We start from the raw sequence: 21,131 nt of genomic DNA on the forward strand, positions 1-21,131 counted from the left end.
ATTCCACAGAATTAACATTTCACTTCTAATAGCACATTTATGTAGTTATCCGAGTATTAAATTTATTTCTGTGTAAAGGAGTCCATTTTTGCTTCTCCAATATTAACAGCAGAATTAATCAATTTTCCAGGAATTGCATAACTCTCAGGATAATTCAGACCTCAGAAGGTGTCGCGTCGGTGAATAAATCCTGAATTTTGTGTTTAAGAGTTAATTTTGCCTTTTGCAGTTCATTTCGCATTATTTCGTGACAAAACATGGTCACAAAATGCATCTCCACCTTTGAAAAACATGCAAAATTAACACTACAATGTGTTTCTTCAAATTTCATTTTTTTGTCAAAAACGAAATATGCATGCCCCTATTCATTATATAGTAAATTGTACCTCTCTTTTTAATTATAATTAAAGCTTAATTCTGGCTTGTACTTCTTTAATTAAACTTTACATGTGTATTTAATAAAGAGAGGTAAAATATTCCATTCGGAGAATATGCTACTGCTAGACAGGCGTGTTAAACATAATGGCTTATGAAAGAAGATTATTCTGATGCCATTTTCTATTAAACAAATATTAAAAAATCCTTTAATGCCAAGCTACTAAGTTTGTCTTTAGAAGATTCATACAATTACTATAATTAGGGATGTTTCAGTGTAGTATTTATTTTTTATTTTCACATTGATCCTACACTTATCTCGCCTTTGGTATCCTGTAGCTGAGAAGTATCAGTGTTAACTGATTATAGTGAGTTATACATTAACCAAATTTTATTTTTATTATCTTTAGCTCCTTGTCAAGGAGCAAGAACTCACAGATAAGGAAGGTGTGCTTCAAGAGCTTAAAACCCAAAATGAAACATTACGGGGTGAAGTAAATAGATTGAAAGGCCACGAGGAGGAGCTAAACAACTTACAGGTAAGTACTAAGATATAATTGTAATAACATACTATGATGGAATTCTTTTTGTGCAAAATTGTTGTTGAATTTTGATTTTCAGGACCAAGTTATTTAGGATCGTTTCAGAAAATTATTTTGATTATTTTACAGCTAGGTTTATAGTATGTTTTATAAAACTGTGACATCAGCATTTCCAGTCAGGAATTAGTAGGGTTCTCTTGTAGCTTCCCCCCTCCCCCTGCAGAGTGGTTAGCACATCACTCTACGACACCAGGTGTCCCGGTTTCGAATTCTGGCCTGTGCATGGAGTTTGTGAGTGTCCATTCATCAATTTCATCATATCATCACTCATCCCTCATCCCTCATCTTCGCAAATTAGCCAAAAGTGGAAGAAGAAGTGAAGTAAAATTAAGAAATTCAATCAATCTTCTCTTGTACAAAGCTAATTTTCTGATTTTGTATTGAGATGAATATTTTCAGTTGCACTGTTCTTATTTTAAGGCTAAATTCTTCAGAGACCGAATGTCTTAACTGAATGCTTGAGGTGTACTCTGATTTTGAAGGTAAGAGGAACTCATGTGACTCGCCATTCTGTCAGATTTTTCCTCATGATTCCCCTCAGTCAGTGCAGATATATTCTGAGATAATGCTTTTTAATGAAGGCCATGTATGCTTCCTCCCATTTCTATGCCCCTTTTCTTCATTGTTCTCTCATCTTCCCCTTCACTGTATGTAAATTATTCATATACTTTCTAAGCTGCATAAGAAACTATTACAGATTAAGTTTTGTTAGACAATTGTTGTTTAATAAAACATTAAAAGTAGCCCTCTCTACACTACATTTATATCTCGGTATTTCTGCAGTTAAACAACTGTGTGGTGTGTGTGTTTGTGTGTCTGTCTATATACCACATTTATTGTAATCCTATTTGCATTACTCTGTGCTGTATAAGTGACAACCCTAAGAGAAAGAGTGCATACATTTTGTGAACCAAAATACATTTGTGGAGCAAAATTCCATCAGTACAGGACAAAAATACTTGCAGATGTATATACTGGTCTTCATTATAGATGCACTACATGAAAAAGTAGTGTTTTAAGTTGTGATGAATTAGTATTTTATATTTAAATACTTATTGTATCAAATATACTTATGTGATAAAAGAAAAAGAAATGTCGGAAATATTCTTCAATAGCCCATGTACAGTATAGCAGTTAAGTTTATTTTCATATCATCCATGAATTATTATTTGTTAGTGCTGTGCCCCAATTTCTTTTTATGTATTGTTTCAGAAGTTATTTTGTTTATTTACTTGTTGTGGCAATTTTGTTGTTAAAGAAAGCTTGAGAAAGTGTATTGCTCTTTGTTCATATATGTTAGTGAATATATTTAATTTTACTTTATGTACGTAATTGTGAATCACCGAATTTTGTCTTTTTTTCTAGAAAGTGGATGCATTTTGTGTCAGAAACCTGCATTTGTGTTTGTCTTTCCTTTTTGAAACTTTTTACCTCTCTCTGCATCACACCTCATTTGTATAGTTCTCCATAGCCATGACAACAATATATATTGGTTGTTTATAAAGTTCACAATATTCATGGATCTAATGAGCTCGGTATTATTAATCTGTCAGTTCAACAAGATTGGTTTTATGTATTTGTCCCTTCACTATTACTGCATGCATGTGCATTCTTTTCAAACACTGTTGACATGTTCATTTTACCATGAAAATCTACATGTACAAGAGCTGTACAATAAATAATGTAATCCTTACTTTTTGAACACTACTCGTGTGTCCTTTCCAATAGCTCATTAAACCAACACACACAAATTACATTTTTCTTCCAAATGTAAACTTTTGAATTTGCTAATCACAGCAATGCATGTGCTAGTGTTGGCCTTGAATAAACTAGACTGTTCTTGAATCATTAAAGAGATTCGTACAATGCAGTGCGTACATACAAGAAAAACTATTAAAGAGAAGTTTATGTTGAACTTGACAATGTTTTTCCAAGACATTTATATTACTGTTATTATTATTTTTAAAAGATTAACCTTTCTTTGAGATATGCGATACATTATAACAGTTGGGCTGAAAAGTTCGTAGGCTGACTCATAGATGGCGTTACTAGAATTAAATCCATGTGATTTTTACTTAGTACTAACCTTCAAAAGATACGTGTATAAATTTCACAGCTGCCGGATAATTAGTTCGTGAGATATAGCATTGTGAGTGAAGCAGCTTTTGTTATTGTGAAAAAATGGATAAAAAATAATTTTGTGTGTTAATAAAGCATTGCTTTTTGGCGAAAAAAAATACTGTTGAAGCCAAGGCTTGGCTTCATAAACATTATTCGGACTCTGCACCAGGAAAATCAACCGTTGAGAAGTGGTTTGCTAAATTTAAACGAGGCGAAATGAGCATCGAAGACGATGCACGCAGTGGACGCCCCAAAGAGGCTGTTATGGACGAAAACCTCAAAAAAGTCCACAAAATAATTTTAAATGATCGTAAAGTGAAGTTGATCGAGATAGCTGAGACTTTAAAAATATCAAAGGAACGTGTTGGACATATTGTGCATGAATATTTGAACATGCAAAAGCTGTGTGCAAAATGGGTGCCGCGCGTGCTCACAATCGATCAAAAGCAACAACGTTTTGATGATTCGGAGCAATGTTTAGCGATATTCAACCGTAATAAAATTGCTTCCCCATCCATCATATTCTCCAGATCTGGCCCCCAGTGATTTTTTCCTGTTTGCAGACCTTAAAAGAATGCTCGCTGGAAAGAAATTTAGCACTGATGAAGAGGTAATCGCCGAAACTGAGGCCTATTTTGAGGCTAAAGAGAAATCGTACTATAAAAATGGCATCGAAAAATTGTATGACCGCTATAATCGTTGTATCGCCCTCGAAGGCAACTATATTGAATAATAAAATCGAATTTTGTCAAAAAAATATTTTTTACTATGTTAGCCTACGAACTTTTCAGCCCAACTGTTACGAAGTTTTTTTAAAAAAAAATCCTTATCAATCACTTCCAAGAGAAAGAAATGCCTCTTCTAAATAAATACTTATGATTTTTACATTAAATTTACAAGTTTGTAGGAATAGTATTATTAACCACAAGAATAATCATGTACTTTTGCCACCTCCCTGTCCAAGGGTGTTGAGTGATGCCCTTGCTATCTTTCTACTGAAGAACCTTGTTTGAATTCTAGCCTAGACATGGCCTTTCCTTTATGAGTGTCCCTTTGTCAAATTCAGTTAATCAGCACTTCACCTTCATTGCCACGATTAGCTTAAAGTGGCAGGAAAAAGATTTAAAATAATATTAAAAAAAAGATTTTGATGTATTCATCATGTAGTTAATGTTGCATATTTTCGGCAATCTTGATGGTCGAGCACATCTCCATCATATTTGTTAGTCTAAAGAGTCATAATAGTAATGCAAAATATAAGGAATCCCACATTTTTATACATATATCTCTGATGCAAAAAGAAAGCAGCAAAGCACATTGCAACATACTGTGAAGGCATATGGAGATGGGGCCCCAAACATTCGCAATCTCTGCCATTTGTGTAGGTGAGGTGATCAACACCACTCTCCAGCCACCTTTACCAGCAACCCCAGGGTTGCCTCCAGTTACTCCTTTTTATTAGAGGCTGTGTGAACTCCAGAGCATGGACATGGACATTGCTTAAAAATATTCCCACCAGAAATCATTGAACCTGAGTCTCTTGTATAGCAGTCAGACAGCCCATAGATTGGACCACCACCACTCCATTCTAAGATGAACATGGAAAAGATTGCATGTGTATGCAGTACTTTATGGACGAGATTCCACGTTAATTAACTGATAAAACTAAACCATAAATGAAATACTATTCTTTAAATGAATGGTTTTAAGGGGTTTGCATCACTTCTATGTAACCGCTGGCTGATGATTAACAATGTTCTCTATCTTACTGTGTGGAATATGAACATATATGTTTGGGCTTTGTTGCTTGTTTTTCTGTTTTGCATGGCTCATATGTAACCTGTTCTGTGTATTTTGTATGCGTTGCTTCTATTTTTTTTTCGCACTTCCACATGGCTGCTAATGAATGCACTGACGGTATGTTCTCACCCAAATAGCTTTGGAGAAGTGGATTTTTAATTTCGACATTGTTCCACTAAGGTATGTAGTGTCAAACATTATTTTTTTTAGTTTAAAATACTTAATGAACCCTGTTTAAGATATTATTGTAATAAAGCAAATATTATTCAAAACATATGATGGCACATATGCATTATTAAATACATTTTCCTCTAAATTTCAGTTAACAAATTTTTATTATAAAATTCTTTTAATGTTTTTGCATGAATTCATAAACTCATTTTTGTTGATAGTAACTTTTGTCTGGCTTTGATTTGGTTTTTATTATAAATATTTGTTTTTTGTCCATATATTATAATTTTAAAGCACATTTTTTTATTTACATATTTGAATCCAAATTTTGGAAGGATGAGTCAAATGAATGCTGTGAAAATTATAAGCAGTGCAATGCAATCAGACATTGGTGGTTGCTCTCTTGATTGATTTTCTGGAAGTAACACTTGTTTGATATGTCTTCCAGATGGTGGAATTCGGAATATTTGTTAATGGTGCTTCTGAGAATTTAAAGCACACAAAAATATTATTATATTTCCTGATTTTATCATTATTTTGAATTTTGCTACTCATCAAATTAGCTCAAGTTTTCTGAGAATCTTCAGCTATAGCCATCCCATGGGCCTTGTTATGGATAGAGCCAGGATTTATGGTCTTGTTTCTAACTCTATTTTAGTTTTTGTGATCGTGTATTGTTTTATGTGTCAATGAAGTGATCACTTCCAGAAATTTTATCATGCTTGTCAAAGAATTTCCATTGTCTTGTGATGGGTTCACATCACCCAGCTGTTAGCGTACTCGTACAGTTTTAAATCAATAGCACCATGTGTGAGGTTATTCTCTGTCAGAACAACAACTCTTAACGGATTGTTTTGCTTCTGGTGGTGGGAAGCGATAGTGGTTGGGGTTGAAATGTGTGTGAACAACTATCATACTGTGTCAGAATGGAGCATATTCTTTCTCCTTATCTTTTGTGCATTGGCATCTTATCATTTGTGGAATAAGTTCTGTTTGAATTTTGCATGATGTCTCAGATTGCAGTTTGTGAATTATGGGATCTGAGTTTCTTATTCTTTTGGTGTCAGTTTACAGTAGGAGTGTGCAGGATCCCGAAAAGTTGGGACTGGGATCGGGAAAAAAATTTCCCGTCCCGATCCCGACTTTGGGAAATGACTTCCCGACTTTTCAGGATCCTGAGCATCAGGAAATACCGAATGGTCATTTTAGAAAGTTGTTAATTCTCGACGTTTTCTGCATTCCAAGTGTCTGGAACTGAAATTGTTTGTTTTTATTCCAGAAATGCAAAAACAATCACTTAAGTTGAAAATGACATATAGAATTCGAGATTTTCAGAGCTTTGGGAAATTTCAAGCATTTCCCATCCTGAATGTCGGGATTAAAAAAAATTTCCCGTCCAGACCAAAAAAAATCGGTCCCGCACACCCCCAGTTTACAGGCTTCATTCTGTTCGTGCATTTTTACATACTCTGTGAGCATTTATTGTTTTAGTGCCAAGCAGCTAAGTATGTATCTTTACCTTAGTGTGGTTTTTGGGTGCTTTGATAAAAGTGTAGTTGCAAATTGGCTGTTTCAAAGTAGGCATTGTTGCATTTAGAAGAACAGAATTTGTTGAATATGATTCATTTTCGATGATCTAATTTATGTGAAACTGGTATTTTTATTGCACTGTATTGCTGGCTTATATCCCTAGCAATTTACTACATTTGGCTATTCCTCCATTGGTAAAAAAATGTAAAGTGCTCCCCTGTGCTTAGCACCATGCCATGAAGGCATATAGGGGGTGTGGGGGTAATGCCCCACACTTTCTTGATCCGGTCATGAATGGGGATGATGTGATCAGCATCACGCCCCTGACTGCCTTTACCCCCCAAGGTTACCCCCAGGTACCCATGTCATTCGACGCTGGGTGGGCGCTGAGGGCCGCTTCGAACGTTAGAAAAGTTCCCGGATTTGAACCGGCCGGGGATCGAACCCCGGACCTTGAGCATGGTAGTCAAACGCGTTACCAACTGATCCACCATGGCTATTGAGTTCATAAATATCAGTGAAGTGAAGTGCTATAGTAAAGTAATCAGAGAAAGCTTTTCTAGTGAATTTTTTGTAGCTTCCCCACCATTAGTATTAATCAATTGTATTACCATGTAATCAATGGGCTATTCTCCCCTCATTTTATGGTATTATTTTCATTGATTTGAATCCCACTCCTAAGTGAACCTGAGATTAACTTTTTCATCAGGTAATTGAGAATAAATGTCTGACAACCTAAGTAAATTGTAAACAAATATTTGGTGCAATCAAAACATCCTAACTGGAATGTGGTGCCCCGTTTGTTTCTTTGATGGTTGTCCAGAAATGAGTGGTTGATTTGAACCAGTATTGGACATTGTTGAGCATGCAACAGTAGAAAATCTTATAAGTAGCAATTGAAAAACACTGGACAGACCTTCTCAATGGATAAGCTCTGAACAGATTCTTGTCACTTTTCACATGTTCTCAACATCTAACTATATTTTTCCATGTAAAAAGAGTGCCTCCCCGATGACGTAGTGGTAACGTCTTCACCTTGCAATCAAGGAGTCCCGGGTTCGATACCTGTTGAAGGCACGTGGCACAGTGGTTCGCATCTCACTTTAAACTGTTGGTCCAGTCTCGATTAGCCTTTCTGTGCATAAAGTGAACTTAAAACAACAAGTCAATCTATGCAAAAAGTCGCATTTTAACAGGAACAAAAATTTATTTTAGACATGCAAAAGGTTTCACAGTGTAGTTTGATTAATTGAGTTGGTGTTTTTAAGTCCACTTTATGCACAGTAAGGCTAATCGGGACTGGACCTACAGTTTAAAGTGGAATCTGACCACTATGAGCCTTCACTGGGAATTGAACCCGGGGCCCCCTTGATTACAAGGTGACTACGCTACCACTGCACTATTGGGAGGCCCTCACAGTGTAGAGACACGGGGGGCAGGGTATGGAGTGACACACACTCACATGCTTATATTATTTTGGACTAAACTCAAATCACTCCTTCAAAAGGGTGTGTGCCAAATCCTAGTGAGAGGTTAGATGTTCCATTGTGTTGCTCGTTTTTTCAGTCCCATCCTCATGGTTGTAATTAACCTAAAGAGATATTTGAATAGCTTTGGTGCTGCAAGGTATAAGTACTTTTTTATATATTGCTGAAGATTACATTTCTTTATGGAAACAACTATTTTTGTATTCATTAACTATTTACTGTCTTAAATAGGACATTTTTTCATATTGCTGAAGACATTATTTGATGATACGAAAGAAATTTCTGAAGCAATGGTCACAGTCAGCCATCTGGAATTTCATTCAACATAATATCTATTATTACTCTGGCTTCTACTTTCAGCTTTGCAGAATGTGATGATATGAACAAGAAGTTTGTGAAACATTAGAACTTTCAATGGGAAAGAATGTTCTGTTTACATATGTTAAATAGTAAATGTATAAAATGTATTTTCGAGCATGTTAGAGAGTACCTTGTAGGGTGACCACATGTCCCGTTTTGTCCAGGACAGTCCCTTTTCAGAGGCATGTCCTTGTCGTCCCATCTATATTATTTAAAAACACTTGTCCTGTTTTATAAAAGTGTAGCAGTTAGCTTGAAAACGAGTCTAAATTTAATACATGCTAAAAAATATTGATGGAATTTTTAACCTAGTGTCATTGCAACACTATGGCAAACCAGCTGGACTTCGTTTCAAGCACTTCATAACAATCACAACGTTCCATTGTCGTCGGGAAGATTTGAACAGACAGCAGTTTACTGTTCAAGTTAGCTCGCATCGCAGGTTGTATTGTTTTGTGTGTGTTCCGTTATTTGTATACAGTGAATAACAATGGCCAAGATGCGTATATGTAAATTCAGTACGGACCTGCACTGGAATTTAAATTCCTGCATCTTGACACAAACTCAAAAAGACAAATGGGCCTCCCCCATGGTGCAGTGGTAGCGTCATTGCCTTGTAATCAAGGGGTCCCGGGTTCGATACCCGGTGGAGGCACAAGTGGTTCGGATCCCACTTTAAACTGTAGGTCCAGTCCCGATTAGCCTTACTGTGCATAAAGTGGACTTAAAACACCAATTCAAAAAGACAAATCTCGCATTGTGTGTCAGATATGTGGGAAGTTTTGTGAACGGTTGGTGAAGAATGAAGCTATTCTCAAAAAGATTGCTTCTTCTGGTAATATTTCCGGCATTCAGCGTAGGACTAACATCAAAGGCTGGTCAGAAGGGACTAGAAACACTATGTAAGTCATTCCAAGGTTATAATAATTAATGCCTTTTGACAACGGGAGATCATATTTCATTTATACTTTATGATGTATATTTTATGTGCCCCATATTTTAATAAATAATAATATGTTAATTATAACATTAATTATATGATTAGGCCCAACCTATTTTTCCAGGGGAGGTAAACTTACCACCTTGAAATGTCCCATTTTGGAGTCAAAATATTATGGTCACCCTAGTATCTTGTATATTTTTACTTTTTTTATTTGTCAACAAAAGAAAATCATGGTAATAGATAAAGGACAACTTATTTTCCATGAAGCCTGATGTGATTGTGTTTATCCCTCATCTCATTCATCCTCTCCTTATGATTTACCTAAGAACAACCTTCAGCAACATATAAGTAAATTCAGTAAGAATTCAGCAAGAATAACCTAAATATTAGATCACTTATAAAATACTTTATGAATTGTCTCAGTAGGGCAGCAGTTCATATCCTTGATGGTGTCTGCATATTTTTCTTCTCTACTTACATTGTTTTTGTGCTGAAAATACCTCTACTAGATTTCTGTGCTTCGAAGTCAATTGCTAAGTAAACACATATTTCTCTCCCATGTTTTTGGTGATGGCTATTTGTCATAGTTTATATGCCAAAGCACTGTTGGATAATAAATGCATGATCAAAATAAAACTTAAGTATTTCCGTGATTCTGTTTGTACAGTGTGCGGTTTAGGTTATGGTTTAGTCCTGTCCATTTGTCTCAATTTGACACACTTTATATTTGAAATTATGCAACATGTATATGCTTCTGGCTTCCAACTGTCTAAAAGTGTTGAACTGTACTGTGGAATATCCATCGTTTTAATGTATCTTGAAAGTTAATTTTATCTCCACTCATTTTGCTGTCTTTGAGTTGTAGCTACATGGCAGAGCATTGGCGTTCCTTGATTGCTTACATCCAAATTGTCATTTATCTCCATCTTGATGTGCAAAAAATGACAGAAATGTGATGCAAAATAAGTGACAAAACTTCAAAAATCACAAACTGTCATTTTTCAAATTATTTATGTTTCTAGCAGAGAATGCCCATAGGTCTGCTTCACAGCCTCTGTTTATAGTGTGAATAGTTGTAAAAGTTATTTGAAGTCCAATTTAAGCTCAGGCAGAAAAATTGGGACTGGACCTATATTTTAATGTGGGATTCTAACCACTGTGCATCAGGAATTCAACTTGGAGCCTTTTGATTACAAGGTACTATTACTAGAGGCACATATTTTTGGTAAATAAAAATGCAAAATTTCGGTACAAAAACTGAGTCAATTTCGGGTTCAAAAGCGGTAAATAAAATAAAATATCGGTGTTATAGCGGTGGAAAAATGGATGAAAAGTGGTATATAAAAAGACATTTTGGTTTTAAAATTGTGAATATAATCCTAAATTTGATTTTAAAACTACACTAATTCCACAGAATTAACATTTCACTTCTAATAGCACATTTATGTAGTTATCATAGCATTGAGTTTATTTCTGTGTAAAGGAGTCCAATTTTGCTTCTCCAGTATTAACAGCAGAATTAATCAATGTTCCGGGAATTGCATAACTCTCAGGATAATTCAGACCTCAGAAGGTGTCGCGTCTGTGAATAAACCCTGAATTTCGTGTTTCAGAGTTAATTTCGCTTTTTGCAGTTCATTTCGCATTATTTCGTGACAAAATATGGTCACAAAATGCATCTCACACCTTTCAAAAACATGAAAAATTAACACTACAACGTGTTTTTTCAAATTCCGTTTTTTCGTCAAAAACGAAATATGCATGCCCCTAACTATTACTATGCCATCAGGGATACAGTAATAGTATATACAATACAGTAATTGTACAAGTCGCCAATGCAACCTATATGACAAATATTAATAGGATGATAGATAACCTCTCACGATTTTCATTTGGCTCGTCTTTCATTTGTACTGTGAAATAAGTAGATTCCTTCCCTTATAATGAGCAAAATGTTCTTGTTTTTCAGGACAAGCTTGAATTCTTACGCCATTCTTCAGAGCTTCAGCATTCGAAACTGTCAAGCGAGCTGCAGCAGAACCAGGAGGAAGTGAGTCATTTACGTGAGCAAGTGGCCTTGTTAAAAAACCGTGAGCAGATATCGGAGTTGTCCGGTGATGAACGATTCAAAGCATTAGTGACCGAACGGACTGCTCTAGAACAGAAACTCGAAGAGTCGCGTTTGCAGCTCTCTGAAATCAAAACATCATGGAGTCAGAAAATAACGTCGCTTGAAACTCAGGTTGAACGGTTGTGCAGGCAGGCCGGCGAGGAGAGCCTAGAGAGAAGGCGAGTTGAGGAGGAAAGAGATGGCATGCTGGAGAAGTTGATACTTGTTGAGAAGTCTTTGGAAGACCTCAATGCGAGCGTGCAAGTGAAAGATGATGAAATCGACAGGCTGAACAAGGAAAATGATAAGATGGTGGCAGAATTAGATCTGAAAGAGAAACAGAGAGAAGATGAGATAAGAAGGCTACAGGAAAAGATAGTGAGTCATGATTGAGTATTTCAATTACTATAATTTTCCAATCGTGTCAAGAAGATTAGTATAGCACAATGAAAATCTTAATGAGCTTGGCATGACTTCAAGTGTCTAGTATCATTAGGTTGCTTCTTTGGAAAAGGATTTTATTTAATGGATAAGATTTCCTGAGAGTATGTTAACATTATAATACAATGTTTTGTGTCATACATAGGCCAGTATATTTGCCATAATAAGAGTCTATTTGTGTCATACATAGGCCAGTATATTTGCCATAATAAGAGTCTATTATTATTATTATTATATTCTTTAATTCTCAAGCTTTCTTTAAATTAATATGCTGAAGGAGGTAAGTTTATGAGAAATCAGTTTTTTATTTCAGCATGATTGATGTGTTGTTGAATACTGCATCAGCACTGAATATCTTTTGAAATTGTCTTCCGGTGGTGGTTACAAAGTTTTTATCAATATATTAGCATTCATTCTTTTGTGAAGGGTCAGCTTGTGCGATCTTCATGTGGCTTCGTGCAAGCTTCACAGGTTTGCTTGCTGGGAAATTTTGTCACAATTGCATATTCACAATCTATAAAGGAACTCTTCAGAGATTGAGCTTCATTTGCATCACTTCTCTGCTCTGTCACATTAGATAGATTCTTCAGTGTAGCATTTTAGCTATCCTAAACATTCGTAACACAGTAGTTCCTCTGTATCTACATTTCAAGATCTAATGCAGCTATCCAGGACAGCAGATAGTTGCGAATCCTATATGTATTACTTTTTATGGATGTGCAAACCTTTGATAAAGTTAAAATGAAATTCAGAAGTCCACAGAACAAGAACTGTAAACATAAATTACTACCTTTATGCTATTTATGCTATTATTAAGCATGATTTTCACAATACTACAATAATATAACAACGAATGTGGACACTGTGTTGCTTTACAACAGTAGTCCCTTCCAATTTTAATTTTAAATATAATCTTCTGAACAAAAGAGAAGATAGGAACTCTATATATTTATCCACAGTTTCATTGTAAATAATGGAACATTTTCAGCCACATTCAAATTGCATATTATTGCCATAATTATTTACTGTTTGTGTTTCTGTGTACTGCTTTTTATATTTATGCTTGTTTGTTGCCATGCTTGCTTGCCAACTTTACTTCAAGTCCAGGTGCTTGCAAATTAAAAGTACTATGTATCTTAAGGAGCTTTCAGATTAAAGTGACAAGCCGTAAGAAGCACTTGATACTTTGAAATGAACCTACAGAAACCAGTACAACTTTAAGTACTGAAGTGGCGTTACAAGCAGCACATGTTGTTTGTTGCTAGCATGTCACTTGGACGAGGTTGTTTTCTCAAAAGTGTCCACTGTGTTAAAACAGCCTCATGGTCACTCATGCACATGGAATGCTTTTTTTAGAGACAAGCAGCCCACATTGCTTGGCACTTTGGCGTGAAACTTGTGTGTTGCTAGAGGCTTGACATTTTGGTCTGAAATCTTGGATGTTTTTGAAGACTTCTGACAGGCACCAAACGCATTGCAGACCAGTGGAATTATTTACGGGGTTCTCATTGACCTGGAGAAACTGGAAAAGTTTGGGAATTTGTTTTTTGGAACCCTGCATGAACATTGAGCAAGTTTTCAACTTGAACTACAAAAGGTAAACAAGTTTTGTCTTTAGTTCTGCTAAGATTACAACTTCACCAACAATGTAAACCTTTTGATGAACAAATCCTGCCATGTGGCTATTCCCGAACCTGCAGCCACTGCATCTTGTCCCATCACCACTGTTATCTGGTTTTCTAGACCAAAGTCTGCTATACCCTGTCCCAACTATCTCTTGAGCAAGGCCGCACATAGCAGCGGAGAAGGGGAGGAAATCGATGGGCAGAGCAAAGCAGTACACACTGCAAAGGCTGGTAACTGCAATCCTGTTCACTATCACGTGTTCATTGGTGGGGCCGTCTCACGTCACCACTTGCACAGACACTTGTTTTCGTGTGCCTGCTCCAGAGATAGCTGGGACAGAGTGTACTTCTTTGTAAGAAGCACTCCAGTGATGATTGATCAAAACTAACATTTTAGCCCCCCCTATCCACCAGGAATTGAACCTTGGACCACTCACGCCAAAGGCAAGAGTGCTGAGCTTTATGCTACATGGCAGACACCAAAAATCTATGATGATTTTATTTCACCCACTTCATAGTTGAAAATCAGCAATCTGAGTAACTTGTGTGTACATGTATGTTCTTTTGGCACAGTACAGGATACCCAAGATAGAATCTGTAAGTACAAGCATTGCATAGTTGGAAAAAATGAGGATCTTATAGACTGTAATAGGTGCCAGGTTAGAATTTGCATTTGCACTTTCTGACTTGCGACCCAGACCAGTTCTTTTGAGTAATACTGTTGTAGTAAATCTTTCGGATAAGTGCAATGAAAACTTCTTGAAGGTATTATAAGTCTAAAATATCTATATCAAAGAGAATGTGTTCAGTATTCAAAATCTGGTAAGTGTGCCTTAAACTTTTATCAATATACAGCATTATTTTCAGCACTATGTTAGATGGCACTTGGTATGTAAGATGAGACATCTGTTTCAAAGTAAAATATGTACTAGTATTTCGTAAATTTGCATGTGTGATGTCACAAATGTGGTTTATACACATGCCAAAAGACTGACATAAGTTCCTTTTTCTTTAATGTGGCATTGGTGAAGCAAATCGTATGTGAAGCTTATCTATCTAGTCTGCCCAAATGAAGAACATCATTAGAAACTTGCCCAAATAGAATTTGTTTTACAGGTTTTGATATTACTATTCGTTTGGAGTTTTACAAGTGCATATGGTATTATAATTTTGTTTAAAGGTCTTTCTTTGTTATGAATTTTGATTTGTTAGCATTTAATCCATGCATTATATATAAATGTGCAATGTCATGAATATAGTTGTGATACATATATTTTAAAGTGCAAGATGAAAATGCTTTTTGTTGAACTGCTAATATATGTTGAAATTGCAAATTTTTAATAATTTGCACAGGAAATTGATTATATTTTACGTACATGCCTAATCTTGCAGTGCCATTAACACATATCTGTTAAAATTATTTGCATTTGTTTTATGTAATTAGGAACATAAATTAATTACTTTGTTGTAGTTATTTTATTTTGTTGTTGTTTTCTTATTTAATCAAGCAGTAAAATAAGTTGCTGTTTTAGTTTGTATTAGAGTTAGTTTTGTTTTGCCTGAATAAATTCAGTTACTTCGTTCCATGCATGTTTTCTTCACTAACCATTGTAGTTTATGTGGTTCATTGTGAATGAAGAGGGTTGCACATTAGAATGTGGCTTGGCAAGACAGTAACTTATTTGTTTGAAAAACTGGTAGATGTTTTGTAATTAATTGTGGGAAGTTTGTAGAAATTAATTGGAGAAAATCCTTCTAGTTTAACTTCTTATACTCTAACATTGCTTTAAAGTTTCTATTATTTTCAAGCTATTTTCCTTTTAAAAAGATCACAAATTGCAAGTCTTACTTCTAAGTACTAAAAACAAAAATGAAACAATAACAGTGATCCCAAAATGAATTAATATTTTTTGCTAAGTTTATTATTGCTTCCTCTGTTAAAGAACATAATGAACTCAAGTTTTATATTTTGCCTGAATTTCACTATTTACAGTGTTCCTACTGACCTGGAAAATCAGGGAATATCTTTCTTTTGTACTTGCCAGGATTTATTTTTCGTGATAGATATTCTCTATAAAAAATATTTTTATAGTTTACTTTTGTTTATCATGAACAATGTTGAATAAACCAGGTTCTCTTGAATAGCAAGTGCTGGTTCACATCTAAAATGTGTTTAATTACATGTTAGGCCACCAAATAATGCTTATGAAGTTTATTTACAATACCTGGTAACTGGAAAAATCAGGAAATTGGTTCAGCCAAAAAATGAGTGGAAACCCTGTTTTACCTTCTTGCTCCCAATAAAGTGTCACATTATACAATGTTTTACACTCCTTTATTGCTGCAATATTCAAGTATTTAAACAATTCTGAGCATAATGTGTAAACAGATGTAGACATTTTTTCATTCCACAAGGTGACCCAAAAGTCCTGCAGCATTGGATTGGTTGCAGGAAATCAGTTGACCACCTGGGGTATGAGGCTACCTGAAATCCAAAGTGTACACTGAAAATCAGGTACAGGTACCAATTGCATTCCCATTTTGTCGGTTATGATGCATTCTCTGGAACACTCGTACAGCTATGTTTTGATATCAATGGACATCACATCACAATGCAGGACTTTTGGGTCACCTTGTGTTTTGGTTTGTAGTGTTAATATAATTTGGTTAGTAGATGCAGACAGGAGTTTTCTTTAACCACATAAACATAGAGGTTTGGGGGCTTGTGTCATAATTATTTTTGGTTATTTAACATGCATGAATACACTATGTAAAAGTGCAATATGTTTCAAACTCTTTCATTGTGCATATGCATTAAAAGTACAATTGTAGTTATTTAGCATCTGTACTTCATTTTGAGAAACTGCCCAGTATGAAGATTGGTTAGTTGGTGTCCCATTGCATGTTACTTTTCTCAAATTCATTTTCATAGTAATTGTTTTCTCTTTTGATGCTAACAGTAGTTAGTTTAGTTTAATGTGGTATTCTTCCAGTAACATTGATGGATTTGGGTTAGAGTAGTGCATGCCATTCCACTCATCCTTACCCTCCACAGTCCACGAAGGACACACGTGATGTAGAGTGATTTTCTTGCTAATGATCCTGTATATTCCTTAGATGTAGAGTGATTTTCTTGCTAATGATCCTGTATATTCCTTAATGACTTTGATATTTCATGCTATGAAAATCTAGCGTGCATATTATTTCTTCCCATGGACAAATCAAGGGGTGGGAGAAGGATGGGGAGGTGCAGTTCATCCTGACCTGTCTAGAACCAACAGTAATATGTTGAAAAATAAGTAATTAGCTTACTCTGTCTCTCGTTCGATGTCTTAACCTTTTGAGTCCCAAGGCCATTTTCACAAGTAAGCCTCTCGGTCCCGAGCCGATTTTGAGCAAAATGCAGTTTCAATTAAATGAGTGTAGATCGGAGACTAATTGCCCTAGAGAGATGAGGGATATACCGTTGTACGCGGAATGAACCAGAGATTCAGGCTATATGAAATTTATGCAAATTCGGCGTATATATGGAGGGGGAAAGGGGGGAAATCCCCTGAAAATACTTTTTTTTTAAAAAAAAATGGGGTTTTGCCACCCCCCGAAAAAAAGGATATGAAAAGTTCAAAATGCACATAGAAATTATCGATGGCATGTAAGGAACAGAAAAATATTTGCATCATTGTCGTATGACCAATGTAACTTGAGTTGTACCCCCAAAAGGAATGGTGGGCACGCCACTGATTCAAGCTTCAAAATGCAGCGGTACCTTGAAATGACTATAGCTCAGAAACTAAATGCCCTAGAGATATGAAAGATATACCGTTGTACGCAGAATGAATCACAGATTCAGACGGTATATAACTTATGCACATTCGGCGTACATATGAAGGGGGAAAGGGGGGAAATCCCCTCAAAAATACTTTTCTTAAAATAATAGCGTTTCCCCCCGCCCGCCCCCCCCAAAAAAAATTCAAAATGCACAAAATGCAAAATTTATGCATTTGGCATATATATGGAGGGGGAAGGGAGAAAACCCCAAAAAATTATTTTTAAAAATTGTTGAAATGTTTGAAATTTATATTTTCCCTTGAAAAGAGAAGTCCCTTTTCCCGCCTTTTCACCTCCATTTTCATGAAGAAAAAAAAAGGTGCAAGAAACATTTCTGTTAAATACATGTGTTAGGAACAATATAAAAGAAAAAAATCGAAATTCTAGCCAAAAATAGAAAAGTTATAACGTAAAAACTACGACCTTGACACAGCGTCTCGATCGAGATGCTTGGGACAGTGAGGGTTACAGTTGGGTATCTCGTTCGAGATGCATGGGATCCAAAAGGTTAAGCAATCGCTCACAGGATTTCTCCTAGAACTTTACACTAAATGGGGCCATTTTATGAAAAGTGGTCCTACTCCATGTTAATAACAAAATGAATTTATATGAAAATTATTATTGTTCTTAATTGCATTAGGTTTAGATGTTTGTGAATGCATATAATTTGCACATTTTGCCAATAAAAGTCACTAGTATCTGCAACCTATATGCTTCACAAATGAAGGAAGTCAAAATTTGCTTCATTTTTAAAGTGTCACACATGTAACACACTTTTGTTAATGCTTTTCATGCATTCAGCCTATGCCATCATACTCCAGTTTTCTTCATTTGTTAGCAGACACCATAAAGTACTTCACAACTCTATGAAATCTGTTCATTGTGAATATTTTAATCCAATCTCGTGTCTAGAACCTTAAATTTTGTGTATAAAATGTAACACACCCAATGCTGGAATGCCCCAAGAGTGAATTACATAACTATAGCATTGAATCTCACCTATACAGATTACAATGCTTGAAAGTTGTAAGTTAAAAATTGTTCAAAATATTAATCAATATTAATGTGCAAGAATTCTATTGCAACAATTTAATTAATTGAAGCATCAATTTAGCATAGTTTGCTTTACAGTATTCAAGAATTGCATCTGAATATGAAAATAGCCCCAAAATCTTATTTTTTGTATAATACTTTTGTAAAATAAATGAAGTCTTGCACCATGGCTTTGTGGTGTACAGTGTCAGGGTTTTGGGCTCAGGCTACAGGATGCACGCTGGTTTGAGTCTCCTGGGAGGAAGCATAACAACTTTTCTCCTGAGATTTTAGACAGTGTGTGGGACCGGTGGCTTCCCACCATTGCGAGGAAGTTTGGAGCTACAAATGAGTAGCATAACCTGGTCATGGTCATGGTTCATCTTGCTGACCACATGCCACCTTAACTGCCTAGATGATTGCCTGCCTCTGCTGAGGCAGTCAGTAGGAGGCCCTGGCCCTGATTGGCTGTTGTGCTAGGGGTTATTTAAAATAGATGGTAATTTCAAAAGTTAGCATATGATTAGACTGCAAAAGTGTCACAATGATACTTTTGTGAACCTAGCAAAATACACAAACTCTCGACAAGTATCTGCTGGTATCGGCTAATTGCAATGCAACAGCATGGGCTTAGCCCTAAACTTAACAGTAAGTGCTACCACACCCCGCAATGCTAAAATTAAGTGCTTACCCTTGGAGACCACATCTAAGCTACAATAAACCTTCAATGAACCAGCATCAGTTGCAGGTACGCTTTGTCATTCATTGTACTGCCAGGAATGCACATGCACTGGTTTAGAATCACTTCAGCTGTCTCGGTGGCCAAGTGCATTTTGTAGTCAATTCTCAGTCTTGCCACCAAAGGTTCTGGGTTTGAGTATTCCTTTGAATATCCCCCTCATCAATTTCTCCCAATCATCATCCATTGTCATCATTGCAACTAACCTAAAGAGACAGAAAAGCAAATTATGGGGGGAAAATTAAATCACTGCAATAGGCTTTCAGATCTCGGATATATTGATTGCCATTTGTCGAGCACAAGTAAAATGTAATTATTATGAGCATTGCAACTAGTATCACCAGGTGACACTTTTTAATTCTGGTAGTCTTCAGTTTCCATTGCCCCACAATCCCTGTAGTGCAGAGTGAGATGAAACAACTTTATAGCAAAACTAAATTTTTAAAATTTCAAAAATATAAATGCTCATAGCAGATAGCATGTTGTCTAAAATTGCAAAATCCCAAAACCTTTTAACGTTAGGGTAAAACGTTAGATACAGGGTATAAAACCTACTAAAACCAAATGTATGTGCAGGTCATCATATTCTCAATTCACAAAACTGTGTTTGTATATAACCTTTTCAGGATGGCTGGTTTCAAACAAAACCAACCAAAGTAGATGCTTCAAGATGGCTGGTTTGAAATGAAACTAGTATCACTTGTCACCAATTAACATGTCATTTGTTGAAAACTACTGATGATATCTCAGTCCTGACTTTTTTGTTCAGTTATATACATGTGAAGGTAGGACATATTGGAATGACAAAACAATATATTTATTGTTACTATATTTAACAAACACATTTTGAAAATGTCAATTTTTTCAAAGAAAAATTATTAAATGATACTTTAAACATGACATTGAATTGGGTATTACTTTCTACCATAGTTTCTAGCTGATACGTTCTTCTTTTATGTAGTAATGACAAAAAAAAATTAAAAAATGTTCACAACATACTTCTCCTTTTTGCAAGTACAATTTCTTATGTAAATGTAGTTTCAAAATTTCTTTTTTTCTTGCAACTTTTGTAAACATGACTTGCGACACTTGAAATAGTTTATGTGGATAGAAAATCATTGCTGAGTGAGTCTAAACCAAAGCAATGTGCACTAGTGGTGTTGATGTATTTCCAGCTCTGGCAGAGCTGAGAGTCAGTGATATTGACTTGCAAGCAACAATTCAGATACTCGTGTGTGGCTGAGAAAATTTTACCAAGCAGAGGAGGACCTTCAGTTTTAAAAATTACATCATAATGTAATGAAGAATACTATTAAATTACATGCATGTATATTATATATTCAAAATGGGAAGACATTATTACTTGTTTTCAAAGAGTGGTCCTTTGTCGTGCTTCTCTGCAAATTTTGTGAATCTAGCAATCATGCTGCAGATGATAGAACCAATTTTTCGGAACTCTATACCATGAGATGGCTTCACTGCTTTTCTTATACATGTTTATGATTTTTCCTCAAAGAAGAAATATCGACCTATTTCAATGCAAATTGGCATGGCTGTAGAAATATACTACTGCTTTATACATATTTCCATTAACTTTGGTCTATTGTGGTATCCATAGAGGGAAAAACAAATATGAATTTTTCTGTAAAGTTTTGATTTTCTTCTTATTCTCTTTATCTTTCATTATTTATTGGTAAAATTTATAAATTTCATCTCTCTCTGAAAAATTCCATCCTGAGAAGTTAACAGGCAGGAGAGACTCCTGACAGCTCAAGGAAGTAATAAAATTATGAAGTAAAATAATAAATTTACTACTGACAATCTTTTATTAGTGATCATCATTGTAGGTAATTAGGTAATTTAATGGTTAGTCATGCTACTTTTGGTATGGGTAATTCTGAGTTTTGAGTACCGATTTGAAAGTGAATTTTGATGATCTCGTACAGTTGGCAAGCCATATTAATATA

General features: G+C 35.4%; 1 protein-coding gene across 2 annotated transcripts in view; it reads left to right on the forward strand.

Annotated features, from left to right (window-relative positions):
- Positions 1 to 21,131, forward strand: part of LOC146001550 (uncharacterized) — a 56,808-nt gene that overhangs the window by 13,450 nt on the left and 22,227 nt on the right. Inside the window, exons 5-6 of one of the 2 annotated variants that reach the window (XM_083139015.1) lie at positions 786 to 914; positions 11,359 to 11,877. In XM_083139015.1, coding sequence (XP_082995141.1) covers positions 786 to 914; positions 11,359 to 11,877 — 648 coding nt within the window. The remainder of the gene's footprint in view (positions 1 to 785; positions 915 to 11,358; positions 11,878 to 21,131) is intronic. The other variant, XM_083139024.1, reaches the window with a different exon arrangement.

Source organism: Lepisma saccharinum, chromosome 1 (genome assembly GCF_977018435.1).
Source record: "Lepisma saccharinum chromosome 1, izLepSacc3.1, whole genome shotgun sequence".
Lineage (NCBI taxonomy): Eukaryota > Metazoa > Arthropoda > Insecta > Zygentoma > Lepismatidae > Lepisma > Lepisma saccharinum.